Source organism: Serinus canaria, chromosome 20 (genome assembly GCF_022539315.1).
Source record: "Serinus canaria isolate serCan28SL12 chromosome 20, serCan2020, whole genome shotgun sequence".
Lineage (NCBI taxonomy): Eukaryota > Metazoa > Chordata > Aves > Passeriformes > Fringillidae > Serinus > Serinus canaria.
This window is the reverse complement of record NC_066333.1, coordinates 6,105,367-6,126,662: the sequence shown is the minus strand read 5'-3', so window position 1 is coordinate 6,126,662 and position 21,296 is coordinate 6,105,367. Positions and strand designations below refer to the sequence as shown.

Here is a 21,296-nt window from a genome sequence, read left to right as displayed (position 1 = left end):
GATAAACACCTGGAAAGGTGAGATGTGATGGCCCTGGTGCTCCAGCACTGGTACACACCTCTTGTGATACTGAAGGGAAAAGGACAGGGGAGGTTGGAACAACCTGGAGCCATAAATCCAACTGGGCTGCTTGGCAAGGGAGCAGGCTTCCCTCTGGCTGGTCAAGTGCTCCAGCCTGGCAGCAGAAGGCAGCAGTCAAGGTACCAAAGGCCCCATCACACCCATCAGTGAACCCCCAGCAGGGATTGCACACCACAGGCACCCCTGAACAGAAAGGCACAAGGATTTCTCTTTTAATATAAGTTTGTTATTTTATTAAACAGGATTAACAATCAACTGTCCAGAATCCAAACAAGCAACTCTTCTTCAGAAACAATTGTTGGAGAAAAATGACCCAAAACCTGTTTCTTACCACAATCATGTCCTTAGAAGTGATACTTTATCCTTTGCTTTATGAAAGTAAGAAAATCACTGTCTCACCTTCGTTTATCTATCTATGTGTATATATGCACCACGTGCTTCAGAGATGAGTATTTTACTCTGAAGACCAATATGGAAGCCCAGAAAGAATGGAAATACTCCCAGCACACCATCAGAGCTGGCAGGGACTGGGCCAGCCCATGCTCTGTCCGTGGCAATGGTGACCATGGCCCCTTTTCAAAGGCAACTTTTTGGTTCAGTATCTTTGGAGTGAGCGTCTTGGTAGAGTCCTGGGATGCTAAAGCACACCACACACTCAGGTAAGAAAACAATGGTCTCTTCTCTGGCTGCACAGCTCTATTGCTTATTGAGTAAAAACACTATAAAATCACTAGGGAAATTTTGGTGAGTTTCTCTGTATAAATTCTATACCAAACTGAAGATCTGACTTCTAGCCAGTGTCATAATTGAGTGAGAGAAGCAATCATATGGGACCTGAGTCAATGTGTGACATTGGGTCCAAGTTAATTTACTTATTCAGCCTTAAGAGTGCCTAATGATTGTGTCAAATCAGAAAGAGGGCAGAATTGTTAAACCAGGCAATCAATCATGTTTTTTCCAAGTCCTAAACAAAGGTAAGAGGAAGATCAAACTGCAGTTCACAGGAGTTCTCCAAGATTAAAAAAGTGGGGAAAATCCCAGAAGGCAGATTTTGGCCTGAAGTGATAAAATTATGCTCCAGCTTCCTCTGCATGTGCAAGCGTGGTCATGGCCAGCTGTGAGCACAGCTGGGGCCCGAGCCAAGGTGTGCACTTCTGCAGCAGTGACAGTGGCAGGCCTGATACACAGGAGCTCCTCTGCAAGAAAGGATGCCAAGAAAATTGTATTTTGTTTTAAATGCCCTTCGGACTTGTGCACTTGCAGGGGCACCAGCTTGCAGCTTGTTCTTGTTCCAGTCTTGTTAGTACAAGACTAACCCTGGGTAAATATAGCTGTGACCAGACCCTCCCACCCACAGGGACAAGAATAAAGCCTCTGTGTCTGAAAGGGCTGCTCTCTCCCTGCCAGCACTAGCACACCTCTCCCCTGGAAAGGTGAATTAACCCAGGCCACAGCCAGAGTTGAAAGTGGATATTTCAGCACTGAGGCAAGGGCCAGGCAGGTCAGTGGGACAGGACAGGTAAACGAGGGAAAGAGGGGAGGAAAGGAACCATAAGGGAGGTTGTTCTGTTTGCATTTGCAGCACAGCAACCCCAGCAGATGGAGAAGGGAGTCAGGCCAGCAGGCAGATCCAGTCTGCTTGCACAGCAGCAGGACAGGAAGCTGGAGATCCATTCCGGAGAGAGACTGGGGGCTACACGTAGGTGTGTGTGATAGTCTGATTCTGATGAGCACTGTGAGGGTCAACACAGGCTGCAGGAACAGAGACTGGCTCTGGGCACCCCCTGGCACAGAGGAGAGCCAGGCTCTTGTGAAGAAGGGCCCTACTCCAGGCTGGCTCCCTGGGACAGGTCAGGATGCACTGGGACCATCCCATAGGCTTCATACAGCTCGTTGAGCAGCTCCTGCTTTTCCTTCTCAGGTAAGAAGCTGGACTGGGCTGCATTGATGTTCTGAGGAGGCAGAGGGGGAACACAGGGACATTAGGACACATCAGACATGAACACACAGTTGTGCACATCCCAGCATCTGGCTCTGAGCAGCAACAGGCCAGGGAGGCTGTAAAGTTTGCACTCTCAGATTCATTTCCATGGCCTTATTTTATGCCAACTGCTCTGGCCCATCACTAGCAGCAGTCCCAGGAGAAAGGAGACCAGCACAAAGCAAAGGCCTTTAAATACTCTGGAATTTTTGGGATACGTACTTTGAGCCTGGTCCTTTCCTGCTTACAAGGCCAGAGTGCTATTTTATGGTTTCCATTAAATACTCTTCAGCTTATAAATAAAAACCAGCAGGTTTTTAGAACCAGCAGGTTTTGGGCTGCACTGAGACACCAGCAGAGCACCCAGCCAAGGCTGACTTACAACTCTCTTGAACTCCTCTTCAGTGAATCCCATGTGTTCCTTCACAATATGATAGTCCTTGTCAATGGTGGAGTTGAAGATGAGGGGGTCATCTGTGTTGAGAGAATAGTTGGCACGATCCTTCTTAAATCTGCAAGGAAATCAGGTTGAACTGGTGGGCAGAGCACTGGCTGTGATACTGTGCAGTTCTCAGGGTGAAATGCAGCAAAAGCAAGGACTTTGGGACTGCTGGAGAAAAGCACAAGGCTCAGCTTGTCCCCCTTGGCCCTGCACTGACCTGCCAGGAGTGGCTGGGTTGGAGCTTCTCGTGCCCCATAGCTCAGAGCAGGGCAGGAGGGACAGGAGAGCCTCTCCAAGGGACCCCCACACCCCTCCAGCTGCTCCAGGCTCTCCCGTGCCAAGGTACATGGATGTGCCACATAATTAGATGTGCCTTAGCTTTGTAAAGCAATAAAACAGCTGTAATCAACCCAAACCCTGGTTATTTGAGATTTCACACAATTGAGAAGTCTTACTGTATTATGGGGTGCTTGGTGAAGTCCGGAGAACATGCTCCAGTGAGATAACTGGACCAAGGGCAGACCTGTTTGGGGGAGTTGAGCAGGAAAACCAGAATCAACCACATGGATCTGAACCCCAGCTGTGGACACAGATAGCTCAGCACACTGGTAAAACCAGGTTAGAGCTCTGCTCACAGCTGCCCTTCAGCACTGCTCTGACAGACCACTGTGTGTCCCAGGACAGGGATGCAAGGAGCCCACAGGGCTGTGACAGGGGCTGTGGGATGTTCCCCACGGCCAATCACAGTTACAAAACCACCTGCACTAGGTACATAGTCACTCTATTAGTGGATATGTCCATTCTGGGGAATAGCAAAAGAAATCCTTACATGCACTGTAATTCCCAGGCATTCCCAGCCTCTAACCAGATCTGTTCTGGTACAGCAGCCTGATTTGTGGAAGGATGAGCCTTCAGGCTTGAGGTGTATCAATCAGTGAATAAGCCCTCCAGAATTTATCCCTGGCCACACAAAGATCCATTCTCTCTGCTACATCCCTCCCACAAGCTGCTGTGCACACCAGTGCTCCCAGCAGACAGACAGTTTTGTCCCCATCATTTTTCCTGTGCAGCTTTGGGCATAAACACAACATCACTGTACACATGGTCAGCACCTGGGTGTCAGGTCCTGTCCCAGTCTGTAGCACTGAGAGGGCTTCTTTTCCACTCAGCACCTACCTGGCTGTCACAGCCCCACCACACATCCTTACCTCAAAATGCATCTTTGTTTTCAGCAGCTGCTTGTAGAGCTCAGGGTCCTCCACCACGTGGTATCCATGGCCAACACGCTCAGCCTTCAGGGCATAAACTGCCTAGAGAGCAGAGGAAAAGCGCTCAGAGCCTCAGGCACAGCTCAGCCCTGCCTGCCCAGAGCCCCCATCCCACTGCAGGTACAGCCCACACCACCGAGCTGGCCCCTGGCATGTCCCTTCCCAGCCATCGGGTCAGATCCGTGCCCGTGTCCCCAGGGCTCGCTTTGCTATGGATTTGGGGAGGACTTGGATGCCTCTGTGCCTGGGCAGGGCACGTCCCAGCCTGTCCCTCTGTGCCCTGAGGCAGGAACTCCTCGTACCTCCTCGACCATGGCAGCCGGGCCGGCCTCCCCAGCATGGACGGTGCGATGGATCCCACACCTCTCAGCTTCCTGCAAAACAGGGGAGAACATCTTCCTGTGCCATCACCTGCACCAAGGGCAGCAAGCTCTGGGGCTGGCACTGCTCTCACAGCAAGGCTCCTGTGCCAAGAGCCCACAGATCACGAGCCTTGCGCTCCAAGGGCTGCAAGAGCTCGGTAATGTCACACACAGAGACACTTAAAAATCCTGGTTATCTTGCACTGGAGCCCAGCCAGGCTCTTCACGGGCTTTTAACCCTGGGGGAGTTCACCACTGCCTCCTCTCCAGACAGCAGCAAGCTCTGAGCTCCTCTTCCTCCACCCACTTGCCTTTCTCCATGAAACTTGCAGCAATTCCATGCTTAGAACTTCTACATTTTTGGCTAGCTGCAGCCACGTGTGAGGGTGCAGAAGCACCCCAAGCAGAGATGAAGAAATGCTCTGACACTGAAAGGGGCTGGGGGTGGAGGCAGCCCAGCCCTAAGGACCCTGTGAGCGCAGCTTTGGCTGCAGCTCCATGATCACCCTGAAAATTTCTTTGCCAGGGGGTCAGAGGCCACCTGGGCTTTGGGAAGCCATGGAGGCTGGAGGGAAGCCTGGCTCCTGCTTTGCTGGAGAAAGGCCACCCAGCTAGCAGCAGCAGACAGGCTGCAAGCCCCATCTTGCAGCAGATGTTCTTCACAGACATTCCTTCAGGGCTTTGCACTCAGGAGAGTTTTTCAGTTACTTAATACGGATGGAAGGGGGGGTTGCTTCAGCATCTCAGAGCCTGAGCGAGCCCCTGGCACAGAGACAAGATGCATCCTTCAGACAGAGGAGGCTGGACCTGGGTACTGCTGGCCCACCAGGGCTTCCATCAGTCAATGAAGCCCTGTTCCCGTGTCATTGTCTATAACCACCCTGTTCACTGAGCACAGCAGGGCAGGCCAGCCTTGTACCAGCTCCCACTTATGGGGTGAAGACCACAAGGAAGCCCCACATCCTTTCAGACCTGAGCACTGCTGGCAAACCACCACCCTTCCTGTCAGTGGTGGTGCACAACCTCCTCCCCCACTGATGGTAGGGACAGACAACCCCAAATTTCCACCAGCAAAGAGGAGAGAGGCTTTCCCTTCCCTTGGAGCCCCTGGAAAGGCTGAGGTTTGGGGAGAGCCTGGGATCAGGCTCCTGAAGCCATTCCAGTGTTTGCATTTGAGATGATCAGATAAAAGCCCTGCAAATGTGCAGTTTCTGCTCTGCTCCTCGGGTGATTTCTGCCAGACTGGAAAGGCCAGTCTCTTCCACCCTTGGCTGTGGTTTCACCAAGCCCCAGGAGCCAACAGCAGGGGGGTGGGGGTTGATTTGGGCTCCCTGGAACTCATGTCACCCTCACAGCATGCCAAGCCCCAGCTTTAAGGCCATGTTTTAGCAATGATGCCTGCCATGAATCATTTAGGAAATATAAACAAATGCTTTTTCTATTTAACTAAATGTTTTTAATAGCTACAATAAATTTTTAAGCTGTCCCAGCTGTTTTGCAGTTTGAAAAGTCTCCCTTCACACATGTCCCCTCAATATATATTCTTCTTCTAATTTCTTTTTAAAAACTTATTCCACAAACCTCATAAGCCTTCTTATGCTCATAGTATTTCTCCACCTTCAGGTTCTCATCTCCAGCCAGGTCAACACCCACCACAGAGTCATTCTGATACTTCTTGCAGAGCTCCACCACCTCTGGAGACCAGCCTGGGAGAGGCAGCACCAGCATTCAGGAGGAAGCATTCACAAGGGTCACACCTCCAGCATCTTTCTAAACAAATCCTGCTCCTATAACTAGAAGGCCAGAGCTATTTCTTTAGTCTTTCCCAAAATCTGATGCTCAAAAAGAAAGCGAGCAAATTCCTAGAAAGGTCTGTCATCTCTGTGATCTTCAGGCAGATAAAAGCTGTCAGCTGATCAGTCTGTTGTCAGTGAAAGGGAAATTAAAAGCATTCACCAGCTATAAAACTGCTCCCACCATGTTTTTCTGCTCACTTCAAGCAGGGGAAAAAATTAATTAAAAATCTTCCAAGCAGTGGTGGCTGCTGCAGTAGCTCAAGGTAAGATGAGCTGCACTGCCCTGGGGCTGTAACACATGGGCTGGAGAAATCCCTCAACTCCTGAGCTATCTTCCCTTCCCTGGCTGGGCAAGGTGAGGGTAAAGGCAGGAACTGTCCCCCCAGATGAGCTGTGTCAGGGAGGAGATTGGGCTGGGAGGGATCTCTGGAGGGCCCTGTACTGCAGCCATCCCTGCCCTGTTGCAGGGCATCCTTGATTCTCCCAAGGATTCTACTCCTGATAGGAAGGAGCTGAAGTTTTATCTCTCTGCCAGCAGTGAAAAAGAGACTAACAAGTGGCCAACAACTGCTTGAGAGTTCTCTCTGATCAGGACAGATAACCTCTGAGAGAGAAACTGCATCTACCAGCTCACATAGCACTTAACCCTAGCAAAAAGGCCAAGAAACAGAGATAAACAGTTGTGTTAATAATTAACAGGCACCTGCTGTGTACAGAAAATCCCCAAATCATATAAACACACCAGGATGATGTGTGCAACTTCATCATCTATTTTTTTTCCCCACCATTTTCCAGCTTGCTGAGTTAGAGTCATTATTTTATTAACAAGTTTAATATGAGTCAGTTCTGGCTGGTATCCTTGCCTTTCTCTCAACAGTTCATTAATTACAGGGTGGCTTCTCACTGTGCAGCACATCCTGAATGCACTGCTAATGACTCTTTATGAAGCACATAGTGGCTCTGGGTATCAGCTGGTGCCCTGGGACACAGGTATGAGAATGCCACCTCTGCTGGCTGCAGCAGCAATCCCTCCTGCAGGGAAGTGCAGGCTGCACACACCCTTGGATGCTCCTGCCACCTCCTGCCTTTACCACTTGTGCACTGGCAGGGACTGTAACTGCAGATCACTGTGCCTGTGCCTTACAGCTCTCCAGTTTCTACAAAGAAAAACATTTTTCCCCTAGAAACCAGATATATAAAGATCAAGTTTCCAAAGTATTGTTTGGTGTTGACTGTGCCAGCAGGAAAAAGAAAAAAAAAAAAAGAAAAAAAGAAAACCCCACTTTCAAATCTACCAAGATTCTACCAGCTTCCAAGAATATAATTTTTCACATTTCTAGACACAAATTAATCATGCACTCACTTGGAAAAATCTTTCTACCATCTACCCTACTAAGCCTACATAAAACTGGCGTGAGATATGAAGATACTCAGAGTAAAACCTTCACATAAAACTGCTGCTGTCACACAGCCTCTCTCTGGCTGCATCCTTCCCTAGAGGAAGATGCTTGTGAAACTCAGCAGCCCATTGAAATGCTGGTAATTGGGTTTTCTTCCTATTCTGGGTCACAGCACCCGTTACCAACAAAGCTTTTTGTCAGAGCTGCTGATTTTTTTAAAAAACATTTTTTATATGTGCCTTAAGTCTATCTGACTTGTGTTTTCAGCTTTAGCCAGCAGAGACTGGCTGCTGCCAGTGGATTCTCTGGCTGCCCCATGACCCAGGCTAAGGAAGGAGCATCCTGCTGTAGGACCATGAGCAGGGAAGTGTGAGATGTCATGCCTGCTCCTCCTGCCACGACCATTTCCTCTCAGACCTCCAGCCACTCATGGCAGATGCAAGTGTTCATTGTGACAATGTCTTTTCCTGGCACAAGGTGAGCTCTGCCCTTTGGGCAGGGAGCAGAGACCACAGCTCCCCCAGGAGAGCACAGAAGAGCCCCTTTTGCCCCTCTAGCAAGACTTTTCAGATACTGGCTGTACCCACAGAGCCCCACTCCTGCACCCAGCACACCTTTGCCCTACAGTGAAAGGAGCAGAGACCCCCAGCACTGCCTGGTGCTGCACCAGCCCCACAGACTGGGGCTCTCCCCACATCCTGCAGGGCCCCAGCCCCAGGGACATCCCCCCCCAGCCCCTCAGGGAAGGGAGCAGAGCAGCAGGGCAGCTGCAATACATTACTTGGCATATGGCGCATGCAGCATAGAATAGACCTGGCTTTGATGTGGAAATCCCTCTCTCCATCCTTCAGTCCCTGATTTACGAGCTGAACCACTTCATCTGGAGTGAGGTCCCCCCTGCAGGGAAGAAAAGCCATCAGCAAGAGGCCAGACACTTCCAGGGAGGCAGGAGGGAGCCAGAGGTCCAGCCCAGAGTACCCACAGGAGGACAGGCTGGCCCAGGTTCCACTTGCCCAAGGAGAACACCAGAGCCCTTTTACACCCATGCCACAGCCACATTTACCAGGTACAGGTGGGACTTCTGTCCCACTGCAGCAGGCACAGATGACACTAAGGTTTAGAAAGGCCTTGGGAAGCTGGGTGCTCATCCTGCCTGAGCAGAGGAATCCCCTCTTTGCCAGAGCATCTCATTAGGGCACACAATTCTCTGCAAGCCCAGGGCTCTGCACCCACCACAGCACACTCTGGAGGGGTCTCAGAGGCCAGCACTGATTTAATAAGAGGCACATATCACAGAGGGGATGACATGAAAGGAGGATCAGAGCAGCAGCCCCCTCCAACACCACCCACCACCTCTGCCAGCTCAAATTGCCATTCTGTGGTCAGGCAGTCCCTATGTGGACATTCCTTTCCCTCTCACAGGGAAGGGCTTCAGCCAGAAGGTTGAGCACAGCTGCTCTGCACATGCAGAACTCAGTGCCCACAGCAAGGGACATTAAAACACTGCAGCACACAGAGGTGTTCAAGATGAAAAACCCCAGTGATGGGAGAGAGAGGTGGAAGCATGCTGGCTCTCGCTGCATGGGAGGAGAAAGGAGGTTTGTTACAGCAGCCTTTGAAGGGGCTGACTGGCATGGGGATGCCTTCTCCATGCCCAAGCAGCCAGCCAGCAGCTCCCCAGCTCCCCAGGATCACTCACTCAGTTTGTCCCCAGGGGATGGGAGCCACACCAGAGTTGGCCAGGAGGTGAGGGCTGTACCGGACCTCCACGTAGGCGACTCCTTCCCTGGCTTTTGTTTCCACAAACTCGTAGGCAATTCTCTTCACTGCCTCACGGTCACCCCTGCAGGGATGGCAGTGGGACTGTCACCCTCAGGGCCCACAGGGGACCTCCAAGGCTGAGTGCAGGGATCCTGCCAAGGGTGAGGGGGAAAAAGCAAAAAGCAGGGTACTTACGCAATGGCAGGCATGTAGTAATTGAATTTCTCTAGAAAGTGGGGAAGTGTCAGTGGTGTGTCATAGCAGACATACTTCAGGAGCTCCTCAACAGTGTTCCCAGGGAGAGGGATGCCTCTTTTCCTGGAAACAAAGTCACATGTTACTGACAGGGAAGGTTATCACATTTTTAATCAGCCCATATTATACACCAACTGCATGCAAAGCTGGCAGCATCAACCACCATTTCCCCACAGGAAAGATACAGCACATACTGTCCTTCCAAAAGCTCCTCATGGATGGAGCCCTGAACCTCAGAAGAGAGGAAAGCAATCCAAAACAAAGGCAAGGCACAAACAAACCCAAATACAAGCCCAGGCTGACCTGGCAGGAACACAGCCAGGGCACATTTCAAGCTTAAGGAGGCGTTCATCTAAAGGGGCTCTGGATTATTTCTTGGCACCTCACAGACCAAGCAGCAGAATTGCCAAGATTCTTTGGAAGAGTTAATTTCCACTTATGCAGGCTCAAAGGATTAAAAAATCAAGTTGATGCTCCAAGGCCTGGGATCACACAGGCAGAAGTGTCATGGCTCATGGGTTTAGTGCCAGCAGCTCCTGCAAGGGAGCTGCTTCCTGAGCCCAGCATCCTGGTGGCATCTCCTGTGTCAGGAACACCTCCCACACAGGAACAAAGGGCAACAACTGCTCTCACTGAAGGGACACACATGCCCACAGAAGTGCTTCCAAGAGGGAAGAGCCATCTTTCCCAGGAGCAGTTGGAATTCCGAGTGGATGAAGGGCTGTCCCCCCTGGTGTGGGGACAGCTGAGATCCAGGGGGCTGCCAGCCAAGGCTGCTGCAGCTTCCTGGGCAAGCTTTGCCACCCCCCGCCCTCTGGCAGCCTGCAGAAGCCAAAACAAATTTGGAATAATAACCAGACATTTGTTTTTAATCCTCTTTCCTGCCACAATGAATTACAGCTGATTGATGGGAGAACTCTGCTAATAGAGACAAAACACCACAGCCAGCTTCAGCGCTGCCCTGCCAGCAGCCATCCCAATGAGCCATGCAGGGACACAGTCCAAAGGACCCTGCTCCTGGGCTTGGTAAACATTGCTCCTTCCCCACTCAGCCAGCAAGGAAACCAGCCCCATGCTCAGCCCTCACATGCAATCTGCACAGATTAAGTTGCTGGCACTCAGCAGGGAACACTCACTGCTGCCAAGGCATCGGTTTTCCTCCCTGCCTTGCCCTTTCCATGGCACTGACACCTCAGTCTCTGCTCCAGGAACCGACCTGCACCTTCCTCCACCTGCCCCAGGAAGGTTTCCTACAGCAAAGCCACTTCCCTGACCTGTTCCATGTGCTTGCTGAGGCAGTGCCTTCCTGCAGGCATCAGTGGCAGTGCTTTGGAGTGATCCACACTGGAACCACGCCTCTGGATGGGGAGATCTGGCGGATCATGCCAGTGTGGCTTTTGGAGCTGCTGCTGCCCCATCCAGCCCTCCTTGTAGGTGGGATTCTTCTTGAAGCAAAGTGGCCAGAGGGAAACGTGTCTGTCCTCACTGCCACCTCGGTGTCCTGCCCAGAGCTCCCTCCAGCCTGGGCAGCACCATGCACACCATGCCACCACAGAAAGGGCACCTCTCCTGGGGACACCCAGTCCCCATGAGGGGTCTGCCACGCCTCTGACCCCCTTGGCTGAGCAGGAATGATGCAAAGACTGACCCAGACCTGAGAGAATTGGAGACAAAGCTCCTAAAAACAGCTGAGTTCAGCACTGCACTGCCCAAGGGAGCCTGTGCATCCCAGCAGCTTGGGATTCTGTCTACATGGTCAAACACCACCTAGCAAAATTATTTCCAGCTCTTTACTTTTAACAATAGACCACAAGCAGCATGCTGTGCCCAGGGTGAGGTTATTAAGGCAGTCAGACCCCTACAGCCCTCTGCACTGCCCCAGAGGTTTGTGTGTGAGTGCAAGTTTCAGAGCCCATGAATAGCACAGCCTTGCTCCACCCAAGGGCTGGCAGTTCAGGGGATGCCAGGGCTGTTTAAAAATAAGAGGGAACTCAGCACACACTCAGGCAATGAAGGTTTCTGCCCTAAGAAAGGATCCTGGCAGAGGATCCCCAGACAGCCAGTGCCTTCTGGGTTTCAGGGCTCCTACAATTCTCCTAGGGGACTACACTGGCATTTTCTCTTTGCAGGCAGAAGGACCCAGCAGAGCCCAGGGAGTCAGCACCAAGTCTTCTGTTCACTTGGACCTGTATTCCAGCCCTGCACCCCCCAGCAGGAACCCTGAGTTCACCGTGTCAGCATCCAGCAAGAAAATGGGATGGACAGCCCTGAGCCACCCTCCTTTCTCTGACTGCACAGCAAAAACTATGGCCAGGCCCTGCAGAAAAAGCTACTCCAGTAGGAATATTTCTCCCTAGGACTGCACTGCTTGGAATCTGCTGGGCTCACAGGATGCTGGAACCACTCCCCATCCTCCTCAGAACTGACTTCCCCCCAAAACACCAGAGCTGTGCCCGAGAGCCGTTTACTGAAATCCTTACCCTCGCCACCTTCTTGATCTGAGCTATCAATGACAGATGGAAGAAATCTTGTTTGTTTTGCTTACAAATGTGGAGCCAGGCCCTGGCACAGGTTAATCATTCACCCTGTGCTTCCCACATAATCCACACTGAAGGAAGATGCACGTGGGCTCTGTCAAGGAAACAGCCTCTCTCTAAACCACTGCCAAGTGCTTCCCTGGGTCAGCCCCACACCAGAGTGACTTCTTGCCTGCTGGCACCAAGCAGACAGCCTGGGATTCAAATGCACATGGCAGCAGGGCAGGCAAGGCCACCCAAGCTGGTTTTTCCTCCCAAACCATGTAGCAGCAGCACCACCACCAAGACAACACTCCCAGCCTGCTGCCATTCCACTTGGTTTTGTGATTAGGAATGTGGAAAAAGAAATGAGAATAAAGCACCTCTGCTGTGTCCTGGGCTCACCTCAAAGGCAGGCAGCTCTTTATAAAACACCTCCTGGACTTTTCTCATGGTGCTCCTCTGAGCTTGCCCAGCTCACAAACCCACCTCAGTCACATTCCTGCTACCTGGGAAGCCCCCCTGTCTTTTGGGGTGTGCTCAGTGCCCTCACAGTGTGCAGCCAGGTCTGGGCAGAGAGAACCAGCACAGCCAGGTTTGCTGCCTGCAGGAGCTCCTCTGTCACAGACCTGGAGAAGCAGAAGGGAGGATGCCTTTGTACTGCAGCTCCCAGAGCTTATTTCCCCCCACAACTCACTTGCCAAAGTACAAGATGGTCTCTGGTCTGATGGCTCCATCCAGGTGGACGTGAAGCTCTACCTGCAATGAGAGAAATGGGTCAGGCACTCTTGAGCTGCAACAATAATTCAGAGAGAAGTAACTGGTGCTCACATGGGTATAAATGTAGCCAATACAGGGACAAAGTCATGACACGTAAACATTTTTAAATATAATCATTATAAAGCTTATTTTTCAATATCTCTGTATTGTCTAAGTATTTTGCTGCAGCTCACACATTTAATGGATCTTTAGAAATTTATCCTGTTTCCACTAATTTTGAGGAACTGCCCTATCCCACTTTAGAGTTCAGGAGGAGTGAAAAAAGCAAACTCCAGACACCTTGACTTTCCAACTCGCTTTCTCCTTAAAATCACAGGAAGCCAAACCTTAACTAATTTGTTAGGAGTCATTACATGAAAACTTTGACTTCACTTCCAAGAATCACCTCCTGATGGGTTGTTAATTACATGGTATTATCAGGGCTTACAGGCTCTCCAATTCTACACAAGGGGTCACAAAGGTGCTGTAAAAAAATAATAATAACAAGTTGCCCCATAGAGCTAACAAGGTTTCAAAATAAAACACTTAAATTTTTACCCATTAAAAATAGGACAGTAATTCAAGTCTTTTCACTCTGAAGCCCTATTTCTCCATTATGGCTGAAACACTGAATTTTGGAGAAAGAGAGCCAGAAAAGCAAAAGCAAGCTTTTTCCATTAGCCAGCTGGGGCTTTCAGAGGAACATGACAAATGTGATTTGGAAGTCAAACTGGGAAGGAAAATATTAGCTCTAAAATGTTTCAGCTAGATATCCATCTTTCCAGAACTGTTTTCTTTTAAGTAACAGAACAGCCTACAAAATACCTATTTGATTATACTGTATTTTTAGATGAAAGTGTAGATTAGAAACTTAATACACAAGGTTTTTTTAGTCATAACATCGTGGACATTTAGTTATGACATCTATGCATTTTCCTGCATAGATGATAGCTGCAGGGTGCCAAGGGTAAGAAAGGAGTAGGATTCAGAGGAGGACTGGATATTTGCATGGATAACTGAACTACCCAGGGTTACTAATTAAAACCCACACAGGGTATGCATCAAACAATAACTGCGAGGAGCTGGGAGAAAACTGAGTAAGTGGTGCCTGCAAGTGTCCTAGAGCAGGTGAGGTGAGCTCCTGGCACAGGGCTGGCAGTGCCCATCTCTGGGGCGTGCACTGATGCCCAGGAGCTCACTCCATCCCCACACACACCCTGCACACCTGCCCTGCAGGCAGAGGCACCTGACTCACTGCCAGGGCTCCTGCTGCAAAAGGCAGGGCAGGGACAGCGCTGGGGCTCAGGCCATCTCCACATGATGGCCACCAAGCTGCCACTGAAACACAGGTGGGATGCAAAACACAGGTGGGGCAGGCTCAGGATGGATCAAATTGCTGGTGGCAATCAGCTGGCCCAGGGGTCATGGATACACCCACAGCCACCACTGATGGCAGGTTGTGAAAACACATCCCTGCCACTGCTCCTACCCTTAAGATATCATCTGAATCTACAGAGAGGAAGATTTAAGAAGGGCAAAAACTGATCTTTCCCCCCTCCTTGAGTTATGCAATCCTGCTTATGAGGACTAAATGTCCTGCAAAGCAGCAAATAAAATAACAGGATACAAACATGGTCTGCATTGCCAGATGTAGATGCCTGGCATGTTTTCCACTCTTGAGCTCCAATTCTTATTTCAAAACCATGCAAGATCTTGAGGGCTGTTGAATACCTTGAGGTGTTCAACTGCCCTCATGACTTTCTGATGGAGTTACAGGCTTGACATTTGCCCACATTGGATTTAAAAACAAAGCAACCTGAACCTGTTGAGGTCTTCTCCCTCAAACCCTTTTCAAGTGTTTCCTGCAAGAACATCCCAACATGACATTTCCACCAGTGGGAAAGCAGATTCCATGGCATCCTTCATCTATCTAAGTCACCTCCTCCTGCTACTTCTGCAGGCAAGATGCATGTCAAGCAGCAAGTTCTTCTCCAATACCAGCAACAGGCTCTTTGTCCCCTGCCAGCCTTTTTTGTTGGGTCTGGAGACACTTAAACCAAGTGCTAAGAAACCCCAATACAATGCTGTTCAACCCAAAACGTTTTGTGTTTCCTCAAGACCAGTGCTTGAGAGCAGAGTTTGAACTCTTCCACGCTGTTTAGATGGCCAAAGGACATCCAAGAGAAGATGGAAGTGTTCCTTACAGGGCTCCAGATAAGGATGCTATCAGCAGAGGCACAACCCAGCAGCTCATCTGCACCTTGCTTGCAAACCCTGAGGGCTCCCAGGTCCGTGGGAGGCTGCTCACTGCAGATTACATTTCAGCTCTCTTCCTGCGTGTTTGTTTCGGGTAAACAAAGCACAAGTCTTTTACACATACAAATGGGTGACACGACCTTGCCTTAAGCCAAGGAAAGTACCCAGATAAGGATGAAAGAGTTTTCTCTGAACTGTGGCTCCAGGGGACAATGCCCGAGCAAGCAGAACTTAGGTGATTGCAGGAGCCCAGTGCTTCTTCCAGAGCTCTCTGCTCCTTAGAACACAGCTCCATGTGCACGTGCTCTCCCACCCCAAACCTTCTGATTTATTTGTAGAGAAAGCACGAGCACACACATGACACTGGGATCCCAACACCTGGTGAAGGATCTGAACAGCACCCCAGGCTGCACCAGCCCTGGACAGGAGCCTTCAGCCATCCCAGGACCACTGGTCATAGAATCACAGAAAGGTTTGGGTTGGAAAGGAACCTGAAGGTCATTTAGCCCCAGCCCCCCTTGCTGTGGGCAGGGATGCCACCCACCAGACCAGATTGATAACTTCCCTTATCAGCCCAGCTGATGTGGTACCACCTGCTCTGATGAAGAACAAGAGAGCAGCAGAACTCTCCAGTGCTTTCCCGAGGAAGGAGCTTTGTTCTTCTCCCAGGTACTGGGAGGACCCTCAGGACCAGCTTTGTGCAGGAACCCTTCAGTCCCCCCTGCACCTGCACTGACCTCCCACCAGCACATCAGAAACTCAGAGTGTAATGCAACAAAGCTTTTAGTTTCACTCCAGACTTGTTGGAAGCCAGAGGGATGGGTTCAAAGAACGTTCAAGAGGCTGTAAATTGTGTGTCCTCAGCACAGACAGCCCCCAGCAAGGCCAGCAGAGCAAACCCAGACATTTCCACTTTTATGCAATAAAAGTTTGAGCTCAACCATGGCACATGACTCATTAGTGCAGATATCAGCAAGTTGGTTCAGATTTTTAAAAAGGAGAAGTTTTAAGGGCTCTGGCTTGACTTCTCTGAGAATATTGTAATGTTTTCTTTGAGACATAATACGCTTCAAAAATAAATTCAAACACAAATGAAGGTACTCAAACAAGTACGTTCCATTCCAAGATCAAGTCTGATTATTTTCATTTTAGTGAAATTAAGGGGGAAAAGTTAACCAAACATTCAAAGTATTTTCATCCACAGTCGACCCAACACAATTTCTCTATTATGGTTTGATCAGTGGACCATGGCAGAGCAGTTACCTGCTCAGCTTGCCCATTATATGGCATAAAAAGAGCCACTCAAGCTAAGGCACTTGAAGGATTTTCTGTATTAGGGGGTGTTAGGGTCTTTTTAAAAATATATACAATGACCAAAGTCAGTCCATCCCTTTTATGGTGAGGTTTCCAGCAGATGTTAATAGATAATCAGGCAGCTGATAAAGTTGCATCATTTTAAAACCCTAAACAGTGACTTTACCCAGGATTATTTATCAGCCTCTTGAAAGATGATGATTTAGGCTCATTCTACTAACCTCAATGGCTGACAACCAGGCTAATTACAGCTGTAATTTGTCAGTTATTTGATAAGCATGACAAATCACTGGAAAAAACAATTAACTATGTTCCCTGAAGTCTGGTTTTAAGGAAATGTGCTGTTAGGAACAAAGAGTTCCTCATCCTAAATTATTCTCAAATGCTTATTTAGAAGCAAGAGGTAAGAGTGGCTCAAGAGAGTTGTGCAGTGGAAGTAGCACAGCATTATCCTCAAACCTGAACACACCACTAATGCACTTGGGAGATGTACCTGTCACCTGCTGTAAGGGGTGAGCCTTTAAAAGAGGACCATGGGAGACCACAAGCCCCACAGAGCTCCACTGCAGGAAATATCTGTGCTTTCTATGCACCTGGACAACGATTCATGGGTTTGGTGGCTGAGGAAGAGGAGGATGCTTCTGTGCTGAGCAGCCTGGCACCAGCTACATCACTGACCTCAATGTGAGACTCCTGGTGACATTAACAGGTGATGGTGGCTGTGTGTCATCACAGGGGATGGTTCTCATGGGGTGGCAGGGCCATGTGCCCACCAACCCACCACAGAGCTCTCACCCACCCCTGGCTGGAGCACGGCACCACTTCAGAGCAGCAAACAGAGTCCTGGCACTTGGTGCAGCACCAAGACAACCTCCTACTGCCACGTGGATCTGGGAGGGTTATCCAAGAGCATCCCTGTAGCACACTGTTAAAGGGCTGAGCACACAAGGTAGCACTGTGTAAGGCATGGCTCGAGCTCAGCACAGTCTCAGAGCACCAGGCTCTGACCATGCCAAGTCAGGGGTCAGGCTGGGCACAAGAGATGGACGAGCCAAATCCAACATCATCCTCAACACACCTGCAGTCCCCTGACAGGCAGGGAGAGTGTGCAGTGCTACAGGGCAGGACATCCACCCAAACCCCTGGGTACAGCCAGCACAGGCACCTTTGGTACCACCCAGGCTGGACCAGCAGCCACTCTTCTCTGAGAGGCTCACACACACAAGGTGTGCCTCACAGAACAGCTGTCCCATGTCACCTGATGATTATTGTACAAATGAGCTACACCTGTCCCTGGAGAGAGTGGGCCTGACCCCAGAAACTCCTGCTCCCATTCTGCTCTCCACAGCATGGCACATGGAGCTGCAGGAGAAGACAGCCACATGTCCTGAAGTCCTCATGCTGGGGCTGGCCTACGAGAAGAGGGCAGTGAGCAAGGACACAGTCTCTGCTCTGACTGTGGGACAGAAAGGGTGACGGTTGACATCAAAGGAACATCAAACTTCTCTGTTCTTTTATGGCCTGAGATAAGCAGGGTTCAAAGTTGTCCTGCCACAGCTCCCTGTTCATCACTGCAGTCACTGGGAGTCAGCGAGTTCCTGAAAAACACAGAGGCAGCCCCAGCCCCACATTCAGCTGGGGCAGAAGCTGCTCCAGTTACCAGAAACATCTCTAAAACACAAACCAGATCATTCCCAATGGCAGAGGATCCAGAGGAATGAATAGGGCTCATTAACTGACTTCAGGCCCATTTTTTTTTCCCCAAGCCTGACTTAGCAGGTTCACAGGACTGAAAGGGACTGCCTGAGTCAGGAAAACCAGTGCCATAATTGCCAATAGCCAGACAACAGAAGCCTGATCTTAGCAGTCAAACCCTGCAGTTTTTCCTAGGCCTTTCTCTCTGATATCCCAGTCTCCCATACACTGGGAAAGTGGAAACACAAATGAAAGAAGAACTTAAGTTGCTTCTCTAGACCAAAAGTTTAAAATCACCAGGGTGGATCAACAGCCTTTTTTCTTAGTGGAGCTGATGAAGTACCACCATCTCCCAAAACTGAAGTGTACTTAAAAAGACTTTAACCATTAGCAGCTGCCAATGCTCCCTGGATTTTGGTATCAAGGTTTGCCTGCTATTGAATGGATCAGTTTTTCCTAGATAGGGAACCACAGTGATAGAATGAAACCTGAATCAGATGTGTGCACACTGCCCTTTCCAAGTATGTGAGTTTTTCCTGGTGCAAACTCGGCTGAAAGATAAATGGTTTGGGAGTGGGAGAGGATGCAAACAGCAGCAAAACCCCCCAATCCTTTCGTGGTTTTGGAGGCAATAATTTTCTCTGGAAAAGCCACAAGCAGTTGCCACCACTCACGTTCTCCCAGAGCAACACCACAACTCTCACATCACTTTTCTTGGTCTCCTCTGCCTTAACTCCTGCTTTCCCACAAGAGCCCAACCTGGCAGACCTGCTACCTGTACAGCACCTTACCCAGACCACAGTGTGAGAGCTGAGCCATCCTGCAGCACAGGCAGTGTTCTTCCATCAGATACAGGACTATTGCTAACCACAGCTATTTCATCTTCTTCCTCCTCTAGGTTACAATCTGGATAATAAAAACATTACCATATGATCCTACTAGAGATGTAGTATACAGGGCATGGAGAGAGTGAAAGACTGGTGCCTGCTGTCAGAGAGTGCTCCAAAGTGGTGTCATGGGTATCTGAGGAATAACTGAACTAAACGTGTAAGAAGAAAAAAAAAAAAACAAACAAACGAAACCACCAAAAAAAAAAAAATCACCCAAATCAACCCCCAAAATAAAATAAAAGACACAAGAGAAAACATCTGTTTAGCAGACAACGACAGTGGTGGGGATGCAGGGCCCTTCAGAGCCTCCCCTTTCCCAGCCAGGCCACCTGTGCATCCCCAGCCGGCAGAGCCGTGTCCCCTGCCGGGCGCTGGGACGAGCCTGACCCGCATCGCCCCGGCGGCGGGATGTGCGGGACACCGGGACAGCCCGCGCCCGTCCCTGCCGGAACACCGGGCCGGGCCGGGCCAGCGCAGCGCCCGGCCGGGACCGCGGGGCGACAGCGCGCACGGAGCGCGGTCCCGGGGCACATCCCCAGCGAGGGCTCGGCCGTGCCGCAGCTCCGGCCGGGGCAGCCGCGGGCTGCGGGGAGCAGGTGCGGCCGCCCGGCTCCGGGGCACGGCCGGAACGCGATACCTCCGAACCGGGCACGGCACCACCGGGCACGGCACCTCCGAACCGGGCACGGCGCCTCCGAACCGGGCACGGGACCACCGGGCACGGCACCTCCGAACCGGGAGCGCCGCGTTCGCCGCTCCCATGCTCAGCGCCTCGGTGCCGGCACACGCCCCGTTCCCCGCCCTGCGCCTCCGGCAGCACCGCCAGCCCACCTTGGGTCCCCCGAAGATTCTCCCTGCCCGCTCCATGCTGCCGCTGCCGCCGCCGTTGCCGCCGCCGTTGCCGCCGCTCTGCCGCCGCCGCTCCGCGCCCGCCCCGCCCGCCCCGCTGGCCCGGCCCCGCCGGCCCCGCCCCGCGCTCGCCGGGCCCGGGGCAGGCACACGGCCACAGAGCGCTGCGGCTGTGGGGACACGCTGGGGTGCACTCCCTTCCACCCCGCTGCCGTGGGCGGGGACACCTGCCGCTATTCCAGGCTGCTCCGAGCGCCGTCCAGCCGGCTTTGGGCACTGCCGGGGCAGCCACAGCTTCTCTGGGCAAGCTCTGCCACCCTCACCGTTCTCACAGGGAAGAATTTCGTCCTCACATTTAATCTAAACCCACCCTTCCTGCAATCCCACTTTCGTTTCCTTCAGGAGCTGAGGGCCCGGGTGGACCTGCTCTTCCAACGATAACAGTGGCAGAAAATGGAACTGAAAAAAGTGAGAACTCGGCCCAAAGAACAGGAAAGCGATCTCCAGCTTTGATTTCAGTCTTCAGCCAATTCAACAATGTTTGTTTTAACCTTTCCTGCTCTCAAACCTGCTGCTTAGTGACTCACTTTATTTTGTCTGATGGCTTTTGGTCCACCGCATCTACTTGTAGCTCCTGCAAACTCACACTTAGCTTTCCATTTCTTATTTTCAGTGACGTGGCCATGTTTAATGCTGCTCCTCTGCCTCCTGCTTTCCTCTCCCGTGGGTGATGCATGGCAGCCCACATCTTTGAAGACAGTGAGGCAGAAAGCCACAGAAGAATCACAGAATGGTTGGGAACCTCTGGAGATCATTTAGTCCAGGCCCCCTGCTAATACAGTTTCACCTAGAGTAGGTTGCCCAGGGTTGTGTCCAGGTTGTTTTTGGGTATCTCCAGAAAAAGAGGCTTTCAGAGTAGTTCTGCCTGCTCCTCTCTGCATGGATTCTCTGATTCTGGGGAGAGCAGAGTTTTGGTCACTCCAGACCTAGGTCCCCATCCAGCTAAAGGCAAATTTGCCAAATGGAACCTTCCCTAGACTGACCTTTGGGGAACACCAAAGGGTGAGATGAGATCTAATATTCCCAGAAGGCGCTGAGCAGGCAGCTGCTATTTCCAAAATCACTACAGGGACAAGCACCACAATTAAGTTCTTCATGACAGGAGTTCACCTGCCCAGGTGAGGCCATCCCCAGACCACAGGCCAGGTCTGCAGGGAGCCTTGGAGACAAAAGTCACTAAATCAAGGAAAAATACCATTGTTACTTGCTCTGGTGCGTAAGCAGAGAAAGCACTTGGGGCTGTGGTTGTGAGCACTACCACAAATGGTTGCAAAATAAACTTTCCTCATCTCCCTCCCCAGCTGTTTTTACTCCAGATGGACACTGTTTGTGGAAGCTGGCAGCAGGGGATTAGCTGCACAGAGCTCTGCTTGTGGGGGTGGGCAAGGCTGGGTGCTCCTCCAGCCCTGTGCTGTCACAGCCAGGTGACAACGAGGGGCCTGAAAGCAGGGGCTGCAAGCTGGTGCTGGCACTGCTCAGTGAGTGCAGGACATGCCACAGGCTCCATACTCCACAGGGAAATGTCACCAGCCTCCCTTGTCACTCCTGCCCAGCTTTGCCATGAGAGCAGTGATGGAATTTCTGCCCCAAAGCCAAGTAGGCATTGAGAAA

The 21,296-nt window shown here is 51.0% G+C and overlaps 1 protein-coding gene across 1 annotated transcript; it reads right to left on the bottom strand.

Annotated features, from left to right (window-relative positions):
* Positions 1-297: 297 nt before the first annotated feature.
* On the bottom strand, positions 298-19,697 carry ADA (adenosine deaminase). The gene is made up of 11 exons (XM_009093201.4): positions 19,608-19,697; positions 12,560-12,621; positions 9,287-9,409; positions 9,030-9,173; positions 8,112-8,227; positions 5,716-5,840; positions 4,075-4,146; positions 3,713-3,814; positions 2,960-3,027; positions 2,445-2,574; positions 298-2,033 (listed from the first exon to the last, which is right to left on the bottom strand). The coding sequence occupies exons 1-11, from the start codon at positions 19,641-19,643 to the stop codon at positions 1,905-1,907; spliced, it is 1,107 nt and encodes a 368-aa protein (XP_009091449.1). The 5' UTR covers positions 19,644-19,697; the 3' UTR covers positions 298-1,904.
* Positions 19,698-21,296: the final 1,599 nt, after the last annotated feature.

Coding starts and splice junctions, on each gene's coding strand:
- ADA (XM_009093201.4), bottom strand. CDS start 19,643: ATGGAGCGGGCAGGGAGAATCTTCGGGGGACCCAAG. Junction 9,410..12,559: donor ACCATCTTGTACTTTGGCAA/GTGAGTTGTGGG, acceptor CTTTGTTTCCAG/GAAAAGAGGCATCCCTCTCC. Junction 2,034..2,444: donor AAGAGGAGTTCAAGAGAGTT/GTAAGTCAGCCT, acceptor CTGCCTCCTCAG/AACATCAATGCAGCCCAGTC.